This window comes from Podarcis tiliguerta, assembly GCF_965153285.1.
Source record: "Podarcis tiliguerta genome assembly, chromosome: 14".
Classification (NCBI taxonomy): Eukaryota; Metazoa; Chordata; class Lepidosauria; order Squamata; family Lacertidae; genus Podarcis; species Podarcis tiliguerta.
In genome coordinates this window covers 12,577,113-12,598,891 of record NC_139547.1, presented here as the reverse complement: position 1 = coordinate 12,598,891, position 21,779 = coordinate 12,577,113, and the positions used below count along the sequence as shown (strand labels likewise).

Sequence of the window (21,779 nt, the reverse complement as noted above, 5' to 3'; positions counted from 1 at the left end):
CCTGCATTGCAGGGGGTTGGACTAGATGACCCTTGGAGTCCCTTTCCAACTCTACGATTCTATGAATACTCTGGGCAGACAAAAGAAAGTACCATATTTTTCACTCCATAAGACGCACCTGACCATAAGACACACCTAGGTTTTAGAGGAGGAAAGGGGGAAAGCCCCGTTTTTGGGGGGTCAGCTCACAGTTGTGCAGCTTCTTTTGCAAAGGGGAAAAGCCCCTTTTTTGAGGATCAGCTCAAAGTTGTTGAGTTACTTTGCAAAGGGAAAAAATCCTGTTTTTATGGGGTTCAACTCACAGTTCTGGGCAAGGGGGCAGGGGCCAGAATGGGAGCCAGTGATCAACCACACATTCACTCCATAAGATGCACAGACATTTCCCCTTACTTTTTAGGAGGAAAAAGGTGTGTCTTATGAAGCAAAGAATATGGTACTTCTTCACATGGTACATAGTTAAAACTATGGAACTCACTGCCACTGGAAGCAGGGTCAGCCACCAACTTGGAGGCTTTGAAAGAGGATTAGGCAGGTAACTTACTGGAAGAATAAGAAATCAAGATAACAGACTTGTTTATAAAATAATGGAAATGGTTTATTGAATATTTACATATAAATTGTAGACGGATAAAAACATTGGCAGGATTATTGTCATAACCTGCAGTTTTACAAGAGTATATATTTAAAGTAGATGCATAAATGAGCAAATTTAGTTAATTTGGATATGCGGAAGATATTAAAAATAAATTTAAGGAACTGCAGAAAGAGGGGAAAGGAAGTCAAGTTTTGAAAGGTTAAAATGATTGTAAAATTAGTGAAATGTACAAACCTGAAAAGTATAAATAAAATTAAAAAAGAAAGAGGATGGGCAAATTCATGGAGGCTAAGCCTGTCTATGCCTAAACCAGACTGGCTTAAACAAGACTGGCTTAAACCAGATCTAGACCATTTGTACACCCAGGCCTAGCAGCTGTCGTCTAAACCACTGAGCATCTTGGGCTTGCCGATCAGAAGGTCGGTGGTTTGAATCCACACAACGGTGTGAGCCCCTGTTGCTCTGTCCCAGCTCCTGCCAATCTAGCAGTTTGAAAGCACACCAGTGCAAGTAGATAAATAGGTAGCGCTGTGGTGGGAAGGTAAATGATGTTTCCATGCGCTCTGGTTTCCATCACAGTGTCCCATTGCGCCACACACTGTTTAGTCGTGCTGGCCGCATGACCCAAAAGCTGTCTGCGGACAAACGCCGGCTCCCTCGGCCTGAAAGCAAGATGAGTGCCGCAACCCCATAGTCACCTTTGACGGGACTTAACCATCCAGGGGACCTTTACCTTTCCAAGGTCTCCAGGAGAGACACCTTTACTATCACCTGTTACCTGGTATTTAAAGGTAAAGGTAAAGGTACCCCTGCCTGTACGGGCCAGTCTTGACAGACTCTAGGGTTGTGCGCCCATCTCACTTAAGAGGCCGGGGGCCAGCGCTGTCTGGAAACACTTCTGGGTCACGTGGCCAGCGTGACAAAGCTGCATCTGGCGAGCCAGCGCAGCACACGGAAACGCCGTTTACCTTCCCGTCAGTAAGCGGTCCCTATTTATCTATTTGCACCCGGAGGTGCTTTCGAACTGCTAGGTTGGCAGGCGCTGGGACCGAGCAACGGGAGCGCACCCCGCCGCGGGGATTCGAACCGCCGACCTTTCGATCGGCAAGCCCTAGGCGCTGAGGCTTTTACCCACAGCGCCACCCGTGTCCCTTACCTGGTATTTACTAACTGGAAATGGCATGAATTGAACCTAGGAACACCTGCATACCAAACACGAGCTCTGCCACCGAGCTGTTCCGTTAGAGGGGGAAAATGAGGTCACCTGGGTCCCCAAAATCGACTGACAGGGTCCTTGTCCGCCCTCTCTTCCTGCAGGTGTGGAGGCTGACAGGCTATGGTCTGATCCACTCGTTTAAGCACGAACACGCCAAGCAGTCCATCTTCCGAAACCTCAGCACCGGAGTCATGCAGATTGAAATGGCACAAGGCAACCGCATCTTCTCCTGTGGAGCGGATGGTACCCTGAAGATGCGAGTTCTACCCAACGCTTTCAGCATCCCGTCGAGCCTCTGCGACATTCTGTAGACTTTGCCGCGGCCGCCACCATTCCCTGTCCGAGAAACGTGGCTGGAACCGGTACCGTGGCGTAGTGAACGTTTAAGAAGGGGTGTCGCCACGCTTCATAGTCGAGAGTTAATTATTGCAGCTTTTAGTTGCTATATAGTTGAGTTAAGAGGAAGAGCGGTGTTTCGACCCCCTTTATTTTATTTTTTCTCGTTTAAAGCACTGCGTTTATGAATTGATGGTGTGGGAATGCATGCACTGTACGGGCGCCGACGTCCCTTGCGCAGTGACCGATGGGCTTGTGCTCTGTGACCCATGAGCCTTGTTTACTTAAAGTAAGCGAAAAGATGCTTATTCTCCTGCAGTTGCAGCAAAATCCCTAAAAGTAAGCTATTTTTGATGTACTTTTCAGGATATTCTCTTCCAAATCGTTGCCGCTAAGTTGAAGCATGTCTGCAAACCGCCCCCTGCCCTCCAATTTTGAAAATGATTTGCTATAATGAAGGGTATTCGAAGTGAGCGTGATTTTACATTGTTGATGTCGTTGTTATTAATGATTATTATTATTTTGGGTCATGCCACTATGAAAATGTGACTACCACACAATCCGTGAAGCTGTGTGCAATGGGGAATGTACTGTGGGCTGATGTGTATATTATTTGATGCCGAGACTCCCCCGTTATGTTTTCCCCTCCCCGAATTAGCATTAATGCACCGTTGGAGTACTGTAATTTGCACAGAATAACATTTCTCGGAACCTGTGGGGTTTTCCTTGGAATTGTATGCCACTTTTGATTTTTCTGTCTCGTTTGCGCTGAAGACGTTTTGAAACGAACCGGGCCGCCCACCAAAACGGAGGCCCTGTGGCATCCTCCCCGATCCCTTTCCTAACTTTTGGTACAGCTGACCACTGTCCCGATACAAATTGTTGCATTTCTCCACATTCCAATCCATATCACTGGCCGGACAGGGCAGAAAACCAAGCCACGTTATGACATCAGTTCAATTCACTACTGAGAGGCGAGGGTGGGAGAGAATGCAACACAGGTCTCTGTTTTCATCTGAGGCGCCGTGATTTTCCTAATATCAGATTTCTCCTTACTCCTTCCCCCTGCCATTTTTTCGAGTCCTGCCTTTTGCATTAGGAATGTAATTTGTGAGCACTAAGTGTTTGTTGTGAACAGGAAACCTCTTTCTAGTCATCCTTTTGAGTTCTGAGTTTTATTTTTACGTAGGGCAAAAACAAAAAAAAAAAGGAAGAGAAGGAAGGGGAAAAAACCATACAGATTGATCTTTCTTAAAGCGAAGCTGTAGATGAAACTACTGATATAGACCCATGCCACATTTCAGATGAATGTCAGGCTTACATGTGGCCAGCTAGTAAATAGTTGACAAAATTGGTAATCTTGAACTGTTTCCACGGCATATTGTATAAACTATGCAGAGGTCAATATTGTTTGCTTGTAATATACCAGCTATTGTTTGTCATACTTAGATGTATTTTTCTCTGTTGTAAAACAGGAAGACATGTTCTTTACCAAGATATAACGGAGCTGATGTCTGTGTATTTAAATGTTTAACAAATTGTATTTTTTTCCCCTCCAGTGAGAATTTATGTGTCTGTGCTGTATTCTAAATCAGAAATATATATATATGAGAAATATATATATATATGAATGAGATGGAGTAAAATGCACCTTTGTCTAAAGGCAATTTTAAGTGCAAGCTGCAAAGTATATATATATATGAAAAGAAAGCAAATGTCCTTTGTTAGTTTTACCTTTGTAAGTTAAATAAATTCCTTTTATTTCACGGAATGCCCTACAGTCCTTGTCGTCGTGGTAGCGTGAGACTTTGTAAGGCGTAATAGCAACAGTTGCCCCCAGGTGTTTAAGGAGACAACAGCTGGAATATATGAGGTCTCAGGGCGGTTCACATTAAAAAAATAATCTCAGTATATAAAATAAAAATAAAAGCAATAACCCAATAATACCCTCCCCCCCCCCCAAAAGAGCCACATTTTAAAAGGGTATGGGATGTTCACCAGGTCTACCAAAAGACTGGTTAAAAAGCAACGTTTTTTGCCTGGTGCCTAAAGGTGTGTAATGAAGGCACCAGGTGAACTTCCCTGGGGAGAGCATTCCACAGATGGGGAGCCACTGCAGAGAAGGCCCCGTTCTTGTGTTGCCACATTCTGAACCTCTTGAGGAGGCACACAAAGGAGAGTCGCAGAAGATGATATCAGGAAACCAGTGTAGGTTCATATGGAAAGAGGCAGTCCTTGAGGTATTGCAGTCCTGAGCTGTTTAAGGCGCTTTATAGGTCAAAACCAGCACTTTGAATTGTAGAATTGGAAGGGACCCCAAGGGTCATCTAGTCCAACCCTATGCAAAAACAGGAATCTTTTGCCGAATGTGGGGCTCCAACCCACAACCCTGAGATTAAGAGTCTCATGCTCTACCAACTGAGCTATCCCAGCTCAGCTGGCGAACCTCCTTTCATCCAGAGGGCTGCTTTCCCTTCGGGGCAACTTTCCAGGGGCCACATGCCAGTGGGCGGGGCCAGAGGCAAAAGTGGGTGGCGCAATACAGCAGATTAGTTACTTCATGCACCCCTCTCTCTCCTTTCCATCCAGGCAAGGGTGAGTTCAAGGGCACCTTAAAGGTAAAGGGACCCCTGACCATTAGGTCCAGTCATGGCCGACTCTGGGGTTGCGGCGCTCATCTCGCTTTATTGGCCGAGGGAGCCGGCGTACAGCTTCCGGGTCATGTGGCCAGCATGATTAAGCCGCTTCTGGCGAACCGGAGCAGCGCACCTTACGGCCAGGCAAATATACTCAAGGGGGGGGTACAAAGTGGGTCCAGAGAAAGAGGCCCCTGGGGCCGCATTTCCCCATCTCTATTCTAAAGCTCGGTGTTCTTATAAAAAAAGGTAAAGGACCCCTGGACAGTTAAGCCCAGACAAAGGCGACTCTGGGGTTGCGGCGCTCATCTTGCTTTCAGGCCAAGGGAGCCAGTGTTTGTCCACTGACAGCTTTTGGGTCATGTGGCCAGCAGGACAAACCACTTCTGGCACAACGGAACAGCATGACGGAAACCAGAGCGCATGGAGATGCCGTTTACCTTCTTGCTGCATCGGTACATATTTATCTACTTGCTTTCGAACTGCTAGGTTGACAGGAGCTGGGACAGAGCAACAGGAGCTCACCCTGTCGCGGGGATTCAAACCACCGACCTTATGATCGGCAAGCCCAAGAGGCTCAGTGGTTTAGACCACAGCGCCACCCGCGTCCCATGGTGTTCTTATAAGCTTCATGAAGACAGAGTTTTATTTTAGATTTTATAACGTATGAACTTTCAGACGCATCCTAGAACACGGAAAGGACACACCTTCCTCCCTCTTCATGCCCCACCATTCTACTGCAGAGGCATCATTAATAATAATATTGCCCCACTCTCCAGATCCCATGTCTTCCACACAGTCGTCTTGCACCAATGCTGGGCTCCTATTCCTTGCACACAATTCTGTGTGTGTGTAAAAAAGGGGGGTCTACATCTTCTATTTGGTTTTTCCCCATTATTCGAAGAGGGATTTTCCTCGGGAGCAGTGTCAAAAATGAAAGGGAAGGCTTACATTCCTCCACAGAGTACAATTCTCTTTCACACACTTACCTGCTAATGCTATTTTAATTTCTTTTTTAAAAAAAGCTTTGAGCATTAAATGCAAGGATGCATATAAAGTTAGTTTTGGCTTCACAGCGGTAGGGGTACCTCTGTTTCTGGATCTCTGTTTTACCCCAGATCTTTTCCAGAGGTTGCCCTCTGACAGATTACTTTTGCAGACTTCTCACTTTGAGAAACATTTCTCTGCCAGGAACAAACACCGCCAAGCCCATCACCGTTCAACACATCTCTCCAAAACAGCCGTGTTTGGCTGCAACAGGAGTCAGGAAGCCCATTCCAGTTGGGCCAATGTCCCCTTTATTTGCCAAGATTGTCATACATGCATCTTTATTCCCCATTTGAGAAATATATACACACAGAGAGAGAGATTCAGCCAAGATTACAGCTAAAAGGTGCTGGGAGCGGGGGGAAGACTTCAACAAAGAATTGAAATGATATCTCGGATTCAAGGACACATTTCAGTGGACAGAGCAGGGCTGGAGACTAAAGAGCTGAAGGGGGTGTTTGAAGAAGAATTTCCCCCCAGTATGTTCCACATACATCTCCCTCTTTTGCTCCAGAGTATGAAACAACAGCCAGTTGAAATGGGAGGGCATCCTATTCTGACAAAACGTCACACAAATAGCTGCTTTGACAGGAGAAGTGGCTGCTCCAAGGCAACCGTGGCCTCTTTGTCACGAGATATTCTAGCAGAAGCTGTAAGGCAGGTGTGAGGAACCTGTGGCCGTCCATATGTCCCTGAACAACAGCTCCTATCAGCCACAGGAAGCTAGGAATGACAGGAGTTGTCGTCTGGCAACTTCTGGAGGGCCAAGGTTGCCGCACGCCTGCTGTGAGGGTTGCAAGATTCCTAGAATGAGATCAGGGTTCGATGAGATGGCCCATAAGACCATTTAGAGCAGCGGTTCTCAACCTGTGGGTCCCCAGATGTTGTTGGACTACAACTCCCATCATCCCTGAGCTCTGGCCTTGCTTGCTTGGGGTGATGGGAGTTGTAGTTCAACAACATCTGGGAACCCACAGGTTGAGAAAGGCTGATATAGAGCAATATGCATGACCACCTAAGCAGCCACACGCAGCCAAGAGACCAATAAACTGAAGGTTGCATCCCGACGTTTGTCACTTAGTGGTATACTTCTTCTGCTGGCAAGGTGCTTTGCGGCAGGAGGACTTCATTGCCTGAGATAATGCACAAGCATGTGGGCCGCTGCTGTGCAACAAGTTTCTGTTGCATTGGATGCCACCGTTCCACCACATTAAAATCTCCCACCTGCTAGTGCAAAAGCCTTGTGCTAGTGGGCAGGGAACACCAAGCACAGCCCTCGCATGTTTAAAAATGGCTGGAGTGGACCCCAGCCATACATTTAAAAGGACACTTGCACCACTTTTACAGCTCTGGCTTCCCCCAAAACAAATCCGGCAACTGCAGTCGGTTAAAGGGTGTCGGGGGTTGCTAGAAGACAACCCAAGACCTCTGACACACAGGACCCTTAACAAAAACTACTGTTCCAACTCGAAAGTGGTCCAAGCATGCCTTAAATGTACTGTATGGTGCCACTGTGACCCAGGTCGTGAGAAGGACCACCACATGGGAGCTGCGGGCTTTTAGATACGTTCCTGGGGTCCTTTGACGAGAGGTGCCACATGCCTCCATTCGCGCTCGAAGCACATGGCATTTGCAAGGGCCTACCTCCCACACCGCAGCCTCTCTGCGAAACAAAAGCCTCACTGGGCTTCTGCCGGCATGCACCACTCGCTACGACACTGAGCGGCCTTTGTTCTGCAAAGCCACAGAAGCCTACGTAATCTAAACATCTACACTGGGGACACAAAGGGGGATGAGAACAAGCTGCTCTGTATGCACATTGCTTTGCGACTCTCCTCAAATGGGAGGTGTGCAATTGTTTTCGCCGAAAGGTTTGGAGAGCCGAATCTCCAGTATTGGCGACAGGCAAAGATGGCCCTCGTGGATTGGTACCAAGCACATTCAGCCGACAAAATGGACAGGGTACTGCATCAGAAAGCCATGCTCCCATGTGTAGAGGCGCTTGTCCCCTTGGTTATAGGAAAGCATGGCCAGAACAGGCACAAACGACGAATCGTCCTGCTTGGTTGGGGAAACTTTGGAAGCAAAGCCTGCGTCGGATAGCGACAGTTTCAACTCAAAGCTGGTGTCCAGCTGCCTTTCCCTCCAGAGATCATAAGCAAAGGCGACATGCGTGTGGTTCTTGTCAGTGATGTACAGAATGCCGCAGGCGACGAAGGCGTTGCCGGCTTTGGACTGCGGGTACGTGGTGTTGATGTACCGCAGCACCGAGAAGGTGTCCTCGTCTACGTGCGCCACCATGATGTGCTCGTCTGGCCTCGAGAGGTAGAGCACCCAAAGCCCATTCTCGTCCACGGCGACGCTGAAGTAGGATTTGGAAGCGCCGAAGAGATACTTGCGCTCAAAGTACCAGGCGTTTTTGACGGAGAGCGTCTGCGAGGACTGTGTCGTGAAGTCGTACCTGCGGAGAGGGTTTGAAGCAAAATACTTCAGAGCGGCTCAAGCGGCACGAGGGCAGAAGAAGAAGAAGAAGAAGAAGAAGAGTTTGGATTTGATATCCCGCCTTTCACTCCCTTTAAGGAGTCTCAAAGCGGCTAACATTCTCCTTTCCCTTCCTCCCCCACAACAAGCACTCTGTGAGGTGAGTGAGGCTGAGAGACTTCAGAGAAATGTGACTAGCCCAAGGTCACCCAGCAGCTGCATGTGGGGGAGCGGGGAATCGAACCCGGTTCCCCAGATTACGAGACTACCGCTCTTAACCACTACACCACCCTGGCAGGGGTTTATAAAACAAAATTAACACACCCCATTTGTTTCCATGTGTTTTATATTGAAAGGAATGGAAGAACATGAATCCAGATTGGGAACCTCTTTTATTCCAAGTCCACATTCCCTTCTGGGTAACCTACCAGAGCTGGGTGATATATCAATATATCATCCAAAACCGAAGTCCGTATCATGATATTGCTTGCATAATATATATATTTTAAATGTATTTATTTGGTTTTTCAACTTTACAGAGTTATATCAAACGTAAATCATAAAAACAAGATTCCAAGGAATCTCCTGGACTTCCATCCTCCCCTTTGTGGGTCCTATTATCAATCAATTCCGCCCACATCTTTTATGCTAATACAAAACCTTTACCTCTTCCATTACGTCCAGAATCAACCTTACACTACAAGTGCTATTCCAATCCTACTAACGATTTTAGCTGTTTACAATGGTCTTTAAGAAAAGTTGTGCATTTTCCCCATTCTTTATTAAAAATTTGGACCTGGCAATATATTGTGAATCACGGAGTGAGTGTGTGTGCGCGCGCTATGCAAAAATCACGATGCAGAAAAAACCGTGAAGCCAGCCAATGCTTATCTCGATTCCTGCAGCCCCTTTTAACTCAGCCGGCTCAATTCTCCTCTGCCATTTGCAAGGGGCAGCAAATCACAAGAGCAAGCGCCAGCAAAAATCACAATGCAGGAAAAGCCATGGTATGTCCCACAGAGGACCTTACAGTCTTCAAACAAAAACATCTTGGAGGTCCTGGGCCACAGGGAGGTTAGGCTGGCCTCAACCAGAGCCAGGGCTTTTTCGGCCATGGCCCTGATCTGGTGGAACGCTTTGTCACAAAAGACTAGGGCCCTGCGGGACTTGACATCTTTCTGCAGGGCCTGCAAGACAGAGCTGTTCCACCAGGCTTTTTGCCAAGGCACAGCCTGACCTCCTCCTTTGGCAATCTTCACAGAACTCTAGCCCAGTGGTTGCCATTAATCTGATTTGAACTGATTTTAGAATGAAATGATTTTAGAATGTTGTATCATTTTAATGTTGTTAGCCGCTCTGAGCCTGGCTTCGGCTGGGGCGGGCGGGATATAAATAAATTTATTATTATTATTATTATTATTATTATTATTATTATTATTATTATTAAGCCAGCCGATGCCTCCACAGAGCTCCATCCTTATTTCAGACATCGTGATATATTGGTATATTGTGGTTCAACTGGTGATGTATCACAGTGTTGAAAACATTGTGAACAGTGGTGGACTGGGCCAGGGGGGAAACAGGAGGAAGCAATGAATATAAATTTTTACCAAAGTAGACTAGTTTTTATACCACGCATACCCTACTTCCCCTCGTAGTACAACAATTGCCAGAGTTCCCTGGGAAGAGGGATTGTAGCTCTGTGATGGGAAAAGGAGTCTCCGAACCACACAAAGCACCCTTAACAAACTGCCCTTCCCAGAAAGTGTAGTTTAAAGTGGGATGATACTGCTTTAAATGCATAGTGCAGACGGGGCCTCTGTAGAGATCACCAAAGAAAGGTTTTCTGGGGAGAAGAGGAGGAGAGAACATTGAAACAGGCAGATTGGAAAGCTCATACAAGTTTGAATCCATGTGTGAGTCATTTCAGTTACCAATAAAAATGGAGTCCTTTGTTCAATCTGTCAAAATTCCAGTAGGTTTTATGTCCTGAGGGATGAAAAGAATGCCTGCAAATTAGATGCCATTTGGACGGCAAATGTCCAATTTACAGGCAGCAGAAGACTGGACTGATTTCAATGCAAATCAATGCCTAAACTGGAGCATGCCTCTGAATGTGCTTTCTGGAAATCACAAGAGGAGATTTGCACTCGTGTCTTGCTTCTGGTGGGTGGTGCTGTGGGTAAAACCTCAGTGCCTAGGACTTGCCGATCGTATGGTCGGTGGTTCGAATCCCCGCGGCGGGGTGAGCTCCCGTCATTCGGTCCCAGCTCCTGCCCACCTAGCAGTTCGAAAGCACTCTTAAGTGCAAGTAGATAAATGTTGTTGTTGTTTAGTTGTTCAGTCATGTCCGACTCTTCGTGACCCCATGGACCAGAGCACGCCAGGCACTCCTGTCTTCCACTGCCACCCGCAGTTTGGTCAGGTTCATGTTTGTAGCTTCAAGAACACTGTCTAACCATCTCATCCTCTGTCGTCCCCTTCTCCTTGTGCCCTCCATCTTTCCCAACATCAGGGTCTTTTCCAGTGAGTCTTCTCTTCTCATGAGATGGCCAAAGTATTGGAGCCTCAGCTTCACGATCTGTCCTTCCAGTGAGCACTCAGGGCTGATTTCCTTAAGAATGGATGCGTTTGATCTTCTTGCAGTCCATGGGACTCTCAAGAGTCTCCTCCAGCACCATAATTCAAAAGCGTCAATTCTTCGGCGATCAGCCTTCTTTATGGTCCAGTAGATAAATAGGTACCGCTTTATAGCGGGAAGGTAAATGGCGTTTCCATGTGCTGCGCTGGTGCTGGCTCACCAGTTGCAGCTTTGTCACGCTGGCCACGTGACCCGGAAGTGTCTTCGGACGGCACCAGCTCACGGCCTCTAAAGCGAGATGAGCACGCAACCCTGGAGTCGGACACGACTGGCCCATACGGGCAGGGGTACCTTTACCTTTACCTTGCTTCTGGGCTTCCCACAAGCATCTGGGTGGTTGCTGTGATGATGATGATGATGATGATTGTTTGTTTATACCCTGCCCATCTGGCTTGGTTTCTCCAGCCACTCTGGGCAGCTCCCAACAGAATATTAAAAACACAATAAAACACCAAACATTAAAAACTTCCCTAAACAGGATGACAGCCTAGATGGGAATCTTCTTACGTTCTAATGACTTGGGTGGCAAATTCTGAAATCCAATCAAATAAACTGGGACCAGGAAATAAAAACAAAATTTCTTTCCAAGCAAGGAGATTGAGCAAGCATTCTGGCCTTGTTCTTGCCTTCCCAGGGGCAGAATGAGCATCTCTCTGAAGTACAAAAGCATTGTTTAAAAAAAATTTATGGAAATGTTTGGATATCTGAGTCACAGAGATCAGGAAGCCCTGAAACGTAATTCAAAAAAGTGCCCAAAAAAGGGCTGATACAGTTTCTTGAGAATCTTCCAAAAGTTGAGTTGACCGCAAGACACATCCCAAAGGAAATGATGCTACCCACAGGCTGCATATGCTATCCCTTTAAAGCACATTCGTGGCAAGCCTTCCCCTCAAAGAATTCTGGGAACTGTAGTTTATTAAGGATTGCTGAGAATTAAAACACTGTGGGGAATCAACCACCGTGCCCAGATTTCTTTGAGGGAAAGAAGCTTTGAATGTGGTTTAAGGGTCCAAAATGATGAGCATGCACCCTAAGATTGGGACCACACGGCTGAGAAGCAAGTCTGCCACAAAGTTTGCTGAAGGAAAAGGTCATTCTGAGGACAGTTCACCATTCAAAGCAAGCAAGGCAAAGAAGCTCTTAAAAATGATGTTCCCTTTTGTTCCTCAAAGTACAGAACATGCCACTTAAGAGTTAAGAGGGAATAGCAGAATGCACCTGTCTCTCTTATCATTGCCCCCAAGAGAGACAATGGTTCTGTTTGTATGTAACACTAAACTACAGTTTGGAACCTCAGGGTCATGGGAGTGCAGTCTGCTCAGTTTCTGGTTCTCCTCTGGTACAGCCACAACAAGGCTGCAAGGTTTCACTTCCGTTTTCAATTAACCATCACTGAACCAAACCTGGCTTTAGTGTTAACCATGGTTTAGGGAAACAAGGTAAAAAGCTGAAGGTGAAGGAGCCCTAGGCAGTTAAGTCCAGTCAAAGGCAACTATGGGGTTGTGGCGTTCATCTCACCTTCAGGCTGAGGGAGCCGGCGTTTGTCCACAGACAGCTTTCCGGGTCATGTGGCCAGCAGGACTAAACCGCTTCTGGTGCAATGGGACACCGTGACGGAAACCAAAGCACACAGAAATGCCGTTTACCTTCCCACTGTAAAGGTAAAGGGACCCCTGACCATTAGGTCCAGTCGCGGCTGACTCTGGGGTTGCAGTGCTCATCTCGATTTACTGGCTGAGGGAGCTGGCGTATAGCTTCCGGGTCATGTAGCCAGCATGACTAAACCACTTCTGGCGAACCAGAGCACCGCACGGAAACACCGTTTACCTTCCCACTGTAGTGGTACCTATTTATCTACTTGCACTGGCATGCTTTCGAACTGCTGGCTTGGCAAGAGCTGGGGCAGAGCAACGGGAGCTCACCCCGTTGTGGGGATTCGAACCACCGACCTTCCGATCAGCAAGCCCAAGAGGCTCAGTGGTTTAGACCACATCAACAACTGCGTTCCATAGGGACAGCAAGACGGGACCATAAACTGCCATTTGAATAAGCCTTGTTCTTCCACAAGCCATTGTTCACAGTGGGAGGGAAACAGTTTTTTAAAAAAAGTTGAATCCCAGAAAAGGACAGAACAAGAGGCTGCCAGGTCAAACTATGAGGTGGATGAACTGCATTTGATTATACACACACACACACACACACACACACACCATAGAATTGCACCATAGGTCAGTTTCAAAATACATTGCCAAAGCAGGAAGGCAAAACTGATCAAAGGCACAGGTTTTAGCAGAAGTGTTATTAAGAATTATACAAAAATTAATTGCTAATGCGTTAAAGTGGAAAATTCAAAGTTAAACTGTGTTAGGATAAATTATAGAACAAAAATTGAGAAAGAGGGAAAGGATTTGTTGAACCAGCTAATTTGAACTTGAATACAAAAAAGGGAGGCGTGAGGAAGTCGAGGAAACAAGCATATGAAAGATAAAGAAATGTAATTTGGATGTGTTTTTAAATGTTTTAGTTTTTTCTTGTTGTTTTGTGGTATTGTTTTTTCTTTTTCTTTTTGATGTATTGTCTGTAAAAAAAAATTATTGTTTCTTCTTTTCTTTTTTATTCTTTTTCTTTTTGTAACTATTAAACATTTAATAAATATTATTTTTTAAAAAAAACAGATCAAAGGCACAGCCAAAGAGAAAAATACATGCCTCACTCCTAAAACTCAAAAGAGATGGGGCCTTTTGGGGGGCAGTTCTGCAATCTGGGTGCCACTACCAAGCATGAAAGCTTTATGCACATGTCTTGGAACATAAGATACTGCCTGATGCTATCAGGTCTGCAATCTGTCTCTTGCCTGGTTTACAAGTCTTTTGTCAGAGGAAGCAACTCCCCAAAGCCTTCAAACGGCTGCTAGCACCATCCATCTCCCTCTGAGTGTTAATCATGGACAGTTAAGACATTATATTCCTCCCTCTTCAGCCGCTTCCACTGCTGAGATGAAAGACCATTGTTGGAAGAGGTCTGGCATCTCTAAACCCCCTTGCCAAGAAACAGGGAGTGTCTCGAACAGAGCAAATTACGATCCCCGGAACCTCTCTCATTTCTCTGCCTGCTTCCCTAGGGAGAAAGGTCAAGGAGGCGCTCACACCTGCTTCTCAAAGGCAAATGTTTTTGTTGGCGTCAGCATCAAGGGCGATGCTGGAAAGGGCAAAAGAGCAGAGGGGATCTTTCGCTCGCTCTCAAAATAGCATCCAGCCACCCCAATAACGCCAAGGCTGCAATCCCAGCTCCCACACAACGGAGCCCACGATACACACCCGTCCCAGAAGCTAAGCCCTGGGTGAAGCAAGCTGTTCAAAGCGAGTCTCTGTTGAATGGCAGCAACGAGAAACAAAGGAAACAGCCTTACAAAGACTCGCCCCATCAGTCCGTGGAGCCCAGTGTGGTCTGCGATTCCTGGCAGTGGCTCTCCAGGGCTCCAGAATTGGGAGATGCCAGGGTGGCAGATCCTCTACCGCGGAGCTGCCTTACTGCCATTCAGCACAGGTCACCGGGTTCCCTCTCCCTGACGTGGCGCCAGTGGCGTAGCGTGGGGGGTGCAGGGGGGCCCAGCCGCACCGGGCGCAACATCTGGGGGGGGGGCGCTCGCACTCGCAGCTCTCTGCCCCTACCTGGCTCACTCTCTCTCTCTCACTGCAGTGCTGGCTGTGCGAATCCGTTCCGAGCCGCCGGGTCGCCGCCCACTGTGGAGGGGAGGGTGCCAGGCGTGCGGTGCGGAGAGAGAGCGAGGGACTATCTGGGGGAGGGACAGTGCAGCGGGGGGGGGGCCGCAAATTACTTGCCTTGCCCCGGGTGCTGACAACCCACGCTACGCCACTGCGTGGCGCAGCTTAGTAGCAGAAGCCCCTTTGCTGCCCCCTCAGTTACTTACTTCACAATAATGTTGCGTCCGACACGCTGATAGTACAAGGTGTTGTTATAGATGGCATGTCCGCAGCCGTAATATTGCCAAGGCAGCTCAATGGTGCTGTAGCTGTTGTTCCACAGCGCAGAGATGTCCTCATATTCTTTAATCATGTGGCCTGTTCAGGGGAGGAAGGCATGGGAAAAGTTGGTTTGTTTATTACATTTATAGGTTAGATTACTGCAATGTGTAGGGCTGCCTCTGAAGACGGTTTGGAAACTTCAGCTGGTGCAGAATTCACCGGAGCAAGACGGTTTGAGCATATTACACCAATCCTGGTCCGACTGCACTGGCTACCAATTAGTTCCCATGCCCAATTCAAAGTGCTGGTTTTGACCTATAAAGCCTTAAATGGCTCAGGACCACAATACCTCAAGGAACACCTCTTTCCATATGAACCTACACAGACCCTGAGATCATATTCTGAGGCCCTCCTTCATGTGCCCCCTCCTTGAGAGGTCAGGAGGGTGGCAACACAAGAACAGGGCCTTCTCTGCAGTGGCTTCCCGTCTGTGGAATGCTCTCCCCAGGGAGGTTCGCCTGGTGCCTTCATTACACACCTTTAAGCACCAGGCAAAAACGTTCCTTTTTAACCAGGCCTTTGGTTGACCTGATTCCCTCTGCCACTGCCATCACACGCTCCCACCTGCCTGCTCATTTCCTTGGGTCATTCTTTGGTTACTCTCGATTCTTATCAATCTCTCCTGTGCCATGCACGTTTTGCAAGCCCTCCAAGCAAAGACCATCTCCTTCCTGTGCTTCGGATAATAAACCAGCTACAGCAGGTGCTGAATAAGCTTGCAGGAGGAGGAATCTAGCAATACACTGCATGGGCGCTTTGCAACATTTTGGGATGTTTGTCCTTAAGAAAGGTTTTCCAAGCAGCTACAAGTAGAGAACGTGTACATTTTAATCCTGTCCCTCCCTCCAAGGAGCTCACAGTGCTGTTCTTCCTCCCTCCCCACTCATTTTATGTCCCCCACAAACCCTGCAATATGATGATGACGACGACAACAACAAATTATTATTGTTATTATTCACACCTCGCCTATCTGGCTGGGTTTCCCCAGCCACTCTGGGCGGCTGCCAACAGGATATTAAAAACACAATAAAACACCAAACATTAAATCTTCCCTAAACAAGGCTGCCTTCAGATGTCTTCGAAAAGTCAGATAGTTGTTTATTTCCTTGACATCCGGGCGCCACTACTGAGAAGGCCCTCTGCTTCGTTCCCTGTAACTTCACTTCTCGCAGGGAGGGAACCGCCAGAAGGCCGCTGGAGCTGGACCTCAGTGTCCTGGCAGAACGATGGGGGTGGAGACGCTTCTTCAGGTATAGATGGGTTGGATTGAGTGTGTGTGTGTAAGCAGCCCACGGTCGCCCATCCTGCTGCATTGCTGAGTGAGGATTTGGATCCTACCCTCACCTGTAAAATGTTCAGCGATCCAAATTTTTTCATCACTTCGGTTGGCGAGATCCATCATCCACGCTCCGTAGCTCTGTCTTAATTGTATAATCTCAGCTGGGTTTCCAATTGATTTAATGATGCATTCTGATGGGGAGGGGGAGAGAAACAGAATCAGCACCACTGGCCAGCCTTTAGTCAGCAAAGCGATCATTTTTAGCACAGGCTACCTGGTTTTCTGTGCTGACGAAGGTGTCCCTTCTCTTTTGCTTTCTCTACCAAGGTATCATCATTTGGGATAGCACAGGTCTCCCCTAAACGGTGCACAGAAGGAGAGGAACACACAGAGAGATCTGTTATTATTGTGACACGCAATCTAACATTGCATCCAATACCAGTCCTACTCAAGAGTAGACCATCTGAAGTGAATGGACACGGCTATTTTACAGCGGGCCTACTTAGCTGGAGACAAGTCATAGAATCATAGAATCATAGAGTTGGAAGAGACCACAAGGGCCATCGAGTCCAACCCCGTGCCAAGCAGGAAACACCATCAGAGCACTCCTGACATATGGTTGTCAAGCCTCTGCTTAAAGACCTCCAAAGAAGGAGACTCCACCACACTCCTTGGCAGCAAATTCCACTGTCGAACAGCTCTTACTGTCAGGAAGTTCTTCCTAATGTTTAGGTGGAATCTTCTTTCTTGTAGTTTGGATCCATTGCTCCGTGTCTGCTTCTCTGGAGCAGCAGAAGACAACCTTTCTCCCTCCTCTATATGACATCCTTTTATATATTTGAACATGGCTATCATATCACCCCTTAACCTCCTCTTCTCCAGGCTAAACATGCCCAGCTCCCTTAGCCGTTCCTCATAAGGCATCGTTTCCAGGCCTTTGACCATTTTGGTTGCCCTCCTCTGGACACGTTCCAGTTTGTCAGTGTCCTTCTTGAACTGTGGTGCCCAGAACTGGACATAGTACTCCAGGTGAGGTCTGACCAGAGCAGAATACAGTGGCACTATTACTTCCCTTGATCTAGATGCTATACTCCTATTGATGCAGCCCAGAATTGCATTGGCTTTTTTAGCTGCCGTGTTACACTGTTGGCTCATGTCAAGTTTGTGGTCAACCAAGACTCCTAGATCCTTTTCACATGTACTGCTCTCAAGCCAGGTGTCACCCATCTTGTATTTGTGCCTCTCATTTTTTTTGCCCGAGTGCAATACTTTACATTTCTCCCTGTTAAAATTCATCTTGTTTGTTGTCCATTTACACAAAAACAAAAACAAGAATTAAATGGAAGAATGGCTAAGGGAAAGCCACGATTTCCAATGGCTTTTCAGAACACTGTTTTGCTTCTGCTGGGTTTTTGTTATGACTTCCATATTTTCAGGGCTGCCAAAGATGGGGGAATAAATACATCATCTCTCCAATATGTTTGTGAAATCAAGACATGCATTAGTACATAAAAAGCCCCTTGGTTCATGTGTGTCTCTCATTGATCTAACCATGTGTTTCAGCCATGGCAACCTGTGGGTGAAGACCTCCCAAACCACCCCCAAAATTACAGACACAATAGACACAGAGTTTTGGTTAAGGCTTTTGGCAATAATTTTGGCCACAACTTTATTGATTACAGCATGTGAGTGGTTGCTTAGGCATGGTTCCAGACTACCTGAACCTGCACTGTGGCAGGAACAAGACTGACAACTGGGCACCACCAGAGGTCAGTAAGGGGAAGCATCCTGGTTGAGTGAGAAGAAGAAGAAGAGTTTGGATTTGATATCCTGCTTTATCAATACCCAAAGGAGTCTCAAAGCGGCTAACATTCTCCTTTCCCTTCCTCCCCCACAACAAACACTCTGTGAGGTGAGTAGGGCTGAGAGACTTCAGAGAAGCGTGACTAGCCCAAGGTCAACCAGCAGCTGCATGTGGAGGAGCGGGGAAGCGAACCTGGTTCACCAGATTACGACTCCACCGCCCTTAACCACTACACCACACTGGCTTCAGTCTCACAGCTCACCCCAGCTGCTTCCAGGGGCTCTGGTGTGGCCCTAGCCCCTTGACAGGGTTCGGACAAAAGCAAGGTGAGTCCCTGGATTCCTTTAACGGAATTCCCTAGCACCAACAATTGGAGGGTCAGGCACAGCCAACCACTTCCCCTCCACAAAACATTGAGCCAATGCCTAACCGCCAACCTTACAAAGTTGTGATGAGTTGCTACACCATGACAAAAACCTACGTGGGTGGTGCTGTGGTCCAAACCACAGAGCCTAGGACTTGCCGATCAGAAGGTCGGCAGTTTGAATCCCTGTGACAGGGTGAGCTCCCGTTGCTCGGTCCCTGCTCCTGCCAACCTAGCAGTTCGAAAGCATGTCAAAGTGCAACATGATGGAGGTCACGATTTTCCAAACTAATCGCCCTCCAAAGCCACCTGAGCAAGGAGGCGCCATTCCATCCTGTGCCAGAAAATGCCATAAATAAATTTACACATCCTAAGAACACAAGAAAGGCGCTTCTGGATGAGGCCAAAGGAGGCCAACAAGCCCAGCATCAGAGAATCAGAAGAATCTTCATTTGCATCAGCCACTAGCCATAGCAATAAAATAAAATGTACTGAAGATAAAGGTAAAAACTTAACTATAGAAAATACATTTTGGGGGTTTACATCAACAATCAAATAATAGATATTATTCTAATTGCCCCTGCTAAAAACCTTGCTGTTTTTGCTGTCACCTGATCATCTTGATCCGCTAAAAGAAAGGACCTAGTAGGAATGGTTGAGCGACCCGGCATGGACAGTAATAAAGGGGTCATAACCTCAGTCCTCAAATCTTTATAAGGAGTGCAAGCCAGAAGCACATGAGCCACTGACTCAATACTGCCATCTCCATAGGGACATAACCATTTTCCCAGTGGAATTTTTTGAAATCGACCCTCAAGTACAGCCGAAGGCAGTATATTCAATCTTGTGAAAGTGAAAGCATGTCTGTATTTTGGAATGGTTAAATTTTGCAAATAGTGTGTGACAAAGTGTCAAAATGACTAGGTGGAAAACAATCACACTGTGGACAAAATTTCCTTACTGTGGCCAGAGTATACTGTTATTCGATATCATATAGGCGCTGTCTAATTAAATTTTTTGCTTTACCTGAAGCCCAGTGTTAATAGCTATTGTGTTGATAAACCAGAAAAGTAAAGCTTTTCACTGACAATTTTAATCCAAGCGCTCTCGTGACAATCTTGCGACACTAAGGGTAGTAGACCAGTGGGGTTTAAACTTAGGCAAAGCCAATAATTAAATGTCCTACGCCAAATCTGTAATTCAACAGAGGGGAGATTAGCCTCTAAGTGCAGTGAAGCACTTGGAACACAGGGTGGAACAGGGAAAAATTAGATTGAACAGCTTCTGTAGATCCAAGGTGAAGGCCTGTCCAAATCTGAGCCCCCCATAATAACTGTGCTAGGGGTGTAGCTTTAAACACTTCAAGCGCTGATGGTATGTGATTGCCACCTTTTGTATGGAAAAAGCGTGTCAGAATTTTGGCACTTTGGTGCAGCATCCTCTTTTCACAGTGGCCAGCCAGATGCCCCAACGGGAAACCCCATTTGTTGGAGCAACAACATAGCCATTGTGGCTAGGAGCCAGTGATGGTCTTATCCTCTGTGTTTCATGGTACAGTGGTACCTCAGGTTACAGACGCTTCAGGTTACAGACTCTGCTAACCCAGAAATAGTACCTTTGCTTCAGGATGAGAACAGAAATCGCGCGGCGGTGGCACGGCGGCAGCAGGAGGCCCCATCAGCTAAAGTGGTGCTTCAGGTTAAGAACAGTTTCAGGTTAAGAACGGACCTCCGGAACGAATTAAGTTCTTAACCTGAGGTACCACTGTAGTTCTTTTTGCCTATCCTGAAACAGACTGCTGACTGGATATGGCTGGGTGCCAATCTCTCAATGGTGCCATAGTTGCGTCCTGCGCTCCATAGCGTGCAACAACCGGGAAGCGTGGACTAGATATTCCTTGGAAATCTGTGCTTCTGTAACACTGAAGTTCATAAATGTCCAGGGTTATGGGGGAGAGGAGAGAATGCCCTCTTTCTCTATCCATTTCCCCCAGTTCACATTCTCAACAAAGCCCCTGAAACAGCATTTTATCTTTTTGGGTAGAACAGTCAAGGCCCAGGCTGGCATTCCCAATGTGCCAAGAGCAGGATTTGCATTTGGGAACAAGCTTTGACGAAAGGAAACAAGAAAGTCTAAGGACGACTGTGTTTCCAGTTCATCCAAGGCCTGGAGATATATAGATGGCAACTGTCTGAAAATCAGAAGTATATAAGCCCAAGAGCTGATTGCAGAGGAACAATCTGACTGAGGAAGAGGTGAGTTTTGCTTCGCTGGGGGGTATTTAAGCAGAGGCTGCTGAAATTGCGAGACTGAGATTCCTTCCATCCCTCGCCAATTCTAGCCTTGCCAGCAGAGTCACAGCAAGGAGAGGAACGGATGAATTTAGGCATCAGCATGGGTTCGCCGAAGGCCCCCCACTCACATGCCAAGGTTTACCTTGCAAACAGCTGCTCATATCCCTATCACTAATCATCTCCCTTTCTCCCCCTCCTCCAGATAAGACAGAAGCTAGACACAGCATGGGATGGAATCTGTGGGGTGCTGGTTCCTAGCGTGAGCTAAGCAAGCAGCCCCCAAAATAGTACAGAGAGGAGAGGGCAAGAGCAATGTTCTCCTCTGCCATCCTTGAAGTGGCACAGCCTGTTCCGAGGACTGGAGGAGGACCACGTTCCCACTTCACAGGCTCATTACGAGGGCCCATATTAAAAGGAAAGGTGAGACACTCCAGAAATAGCACAATGGGAAATAGGTTCTTTATGGGGCATTGCTTGAGAAGAATGTAGGAACATAAGAAGAGCTCGTTGGATTAGGCCAATGGGCCGTCTAGTCCAGGATCCAGCCAGCTGACTATAGCAAACCCGTAAGCAGGATGCAAGCATAAGAGCCTTCTCCCTTCCTGTGGTTCTCAGCAGCTGCTTTTTAGAAGCATCTGGCTATGGTGCATTGCATGAAATAGTACCATATTTTTCAGTGTATAAGGGACCCCTGACCATTAGGTCCAGTCATGACCGACTTTGGGGTTGTGGCACTCATCTCGCTTTATTGGCCGAGGGAGCTGGCGTACAGCTTCCGGATTATGTGGCCAGCGTGACTAAGCCACTTCTGGCGAACCAGAGCAGCGCATGGAAACGCCGTTTACCTTCCCACCAGAGAGATACCTATTTATCTACTTGCACTGTTGTGCTTTCGAACTGCTAGGTGGGCAGGAGCAGGGACCAAGCAACTGGAGCTCACCCTGTCGCGAGGATTGGAACCACCGACCTTCTGATCGGCAAGTCCTAGACTCAGTGGTTTATTCCACAGCGCCACCCACGTCCATGTATAAGACGTCCCC

At 47.2% G+C, this 21,779-nt stretch overlaps 2 protein-coding genes across 8 annotated transcripts in view; one reads left to right on the top strand and one right to left on the bottom strand.

Annotated features, from left to right (window-relative positions):
- Positions 1-3,397, top strand: part of DMXL2 (Dmx like 2) — a 103,530-nt gene extending 100,133 nt beyond the window's left edge. For all 7 annotated transcript variants that reach the window (XM_083411718.1, XM_083411715.1, XM_083411717.1 and 4 more), the window contains one exon: positions 1,913-3,397. In XM_083411718.1, the coding sequence (XP_083267844.1) occupies positions 1,913-2,122 (210 nt within the window). In that variant the 3' untranslated portion in view covers positions 2,123-3,397. The remainder of the gene's footprint in view (positions 1-1,912) is intronic.
- Positions 3,398-6,064: 2,667 nt separating this feature from the next.
- GLDN (gliomedin) overlaps positions 6,065-21,779 on the bottom strand; it is a 41,816-nt gene continuing 26,101 nt past the window's right edge. The window contains exons 7-10 of the mRNA XM_083412083.1: positions 16,552-16,635; positions 16,343-16,468; positions 14,884-15,034; positions 6,065-8,291 (exon numbers count right to left, since the gene is read on the bottom strand). Coding sequence (XP_083268209.1) covers positions 7,772-8,291; positions 14,884-15,034; positions 16,343-16,468; positions 16,552-16,635 — 881 coding nt within the window. The 3' untranslated portion in view covers positions 6,065-7,771. The remainder of the gene's footprint in view (positions 8,292-14,883; positions 15,035-16,342; positions 16,469-16,551; positions 16,636-21,779) is intronic.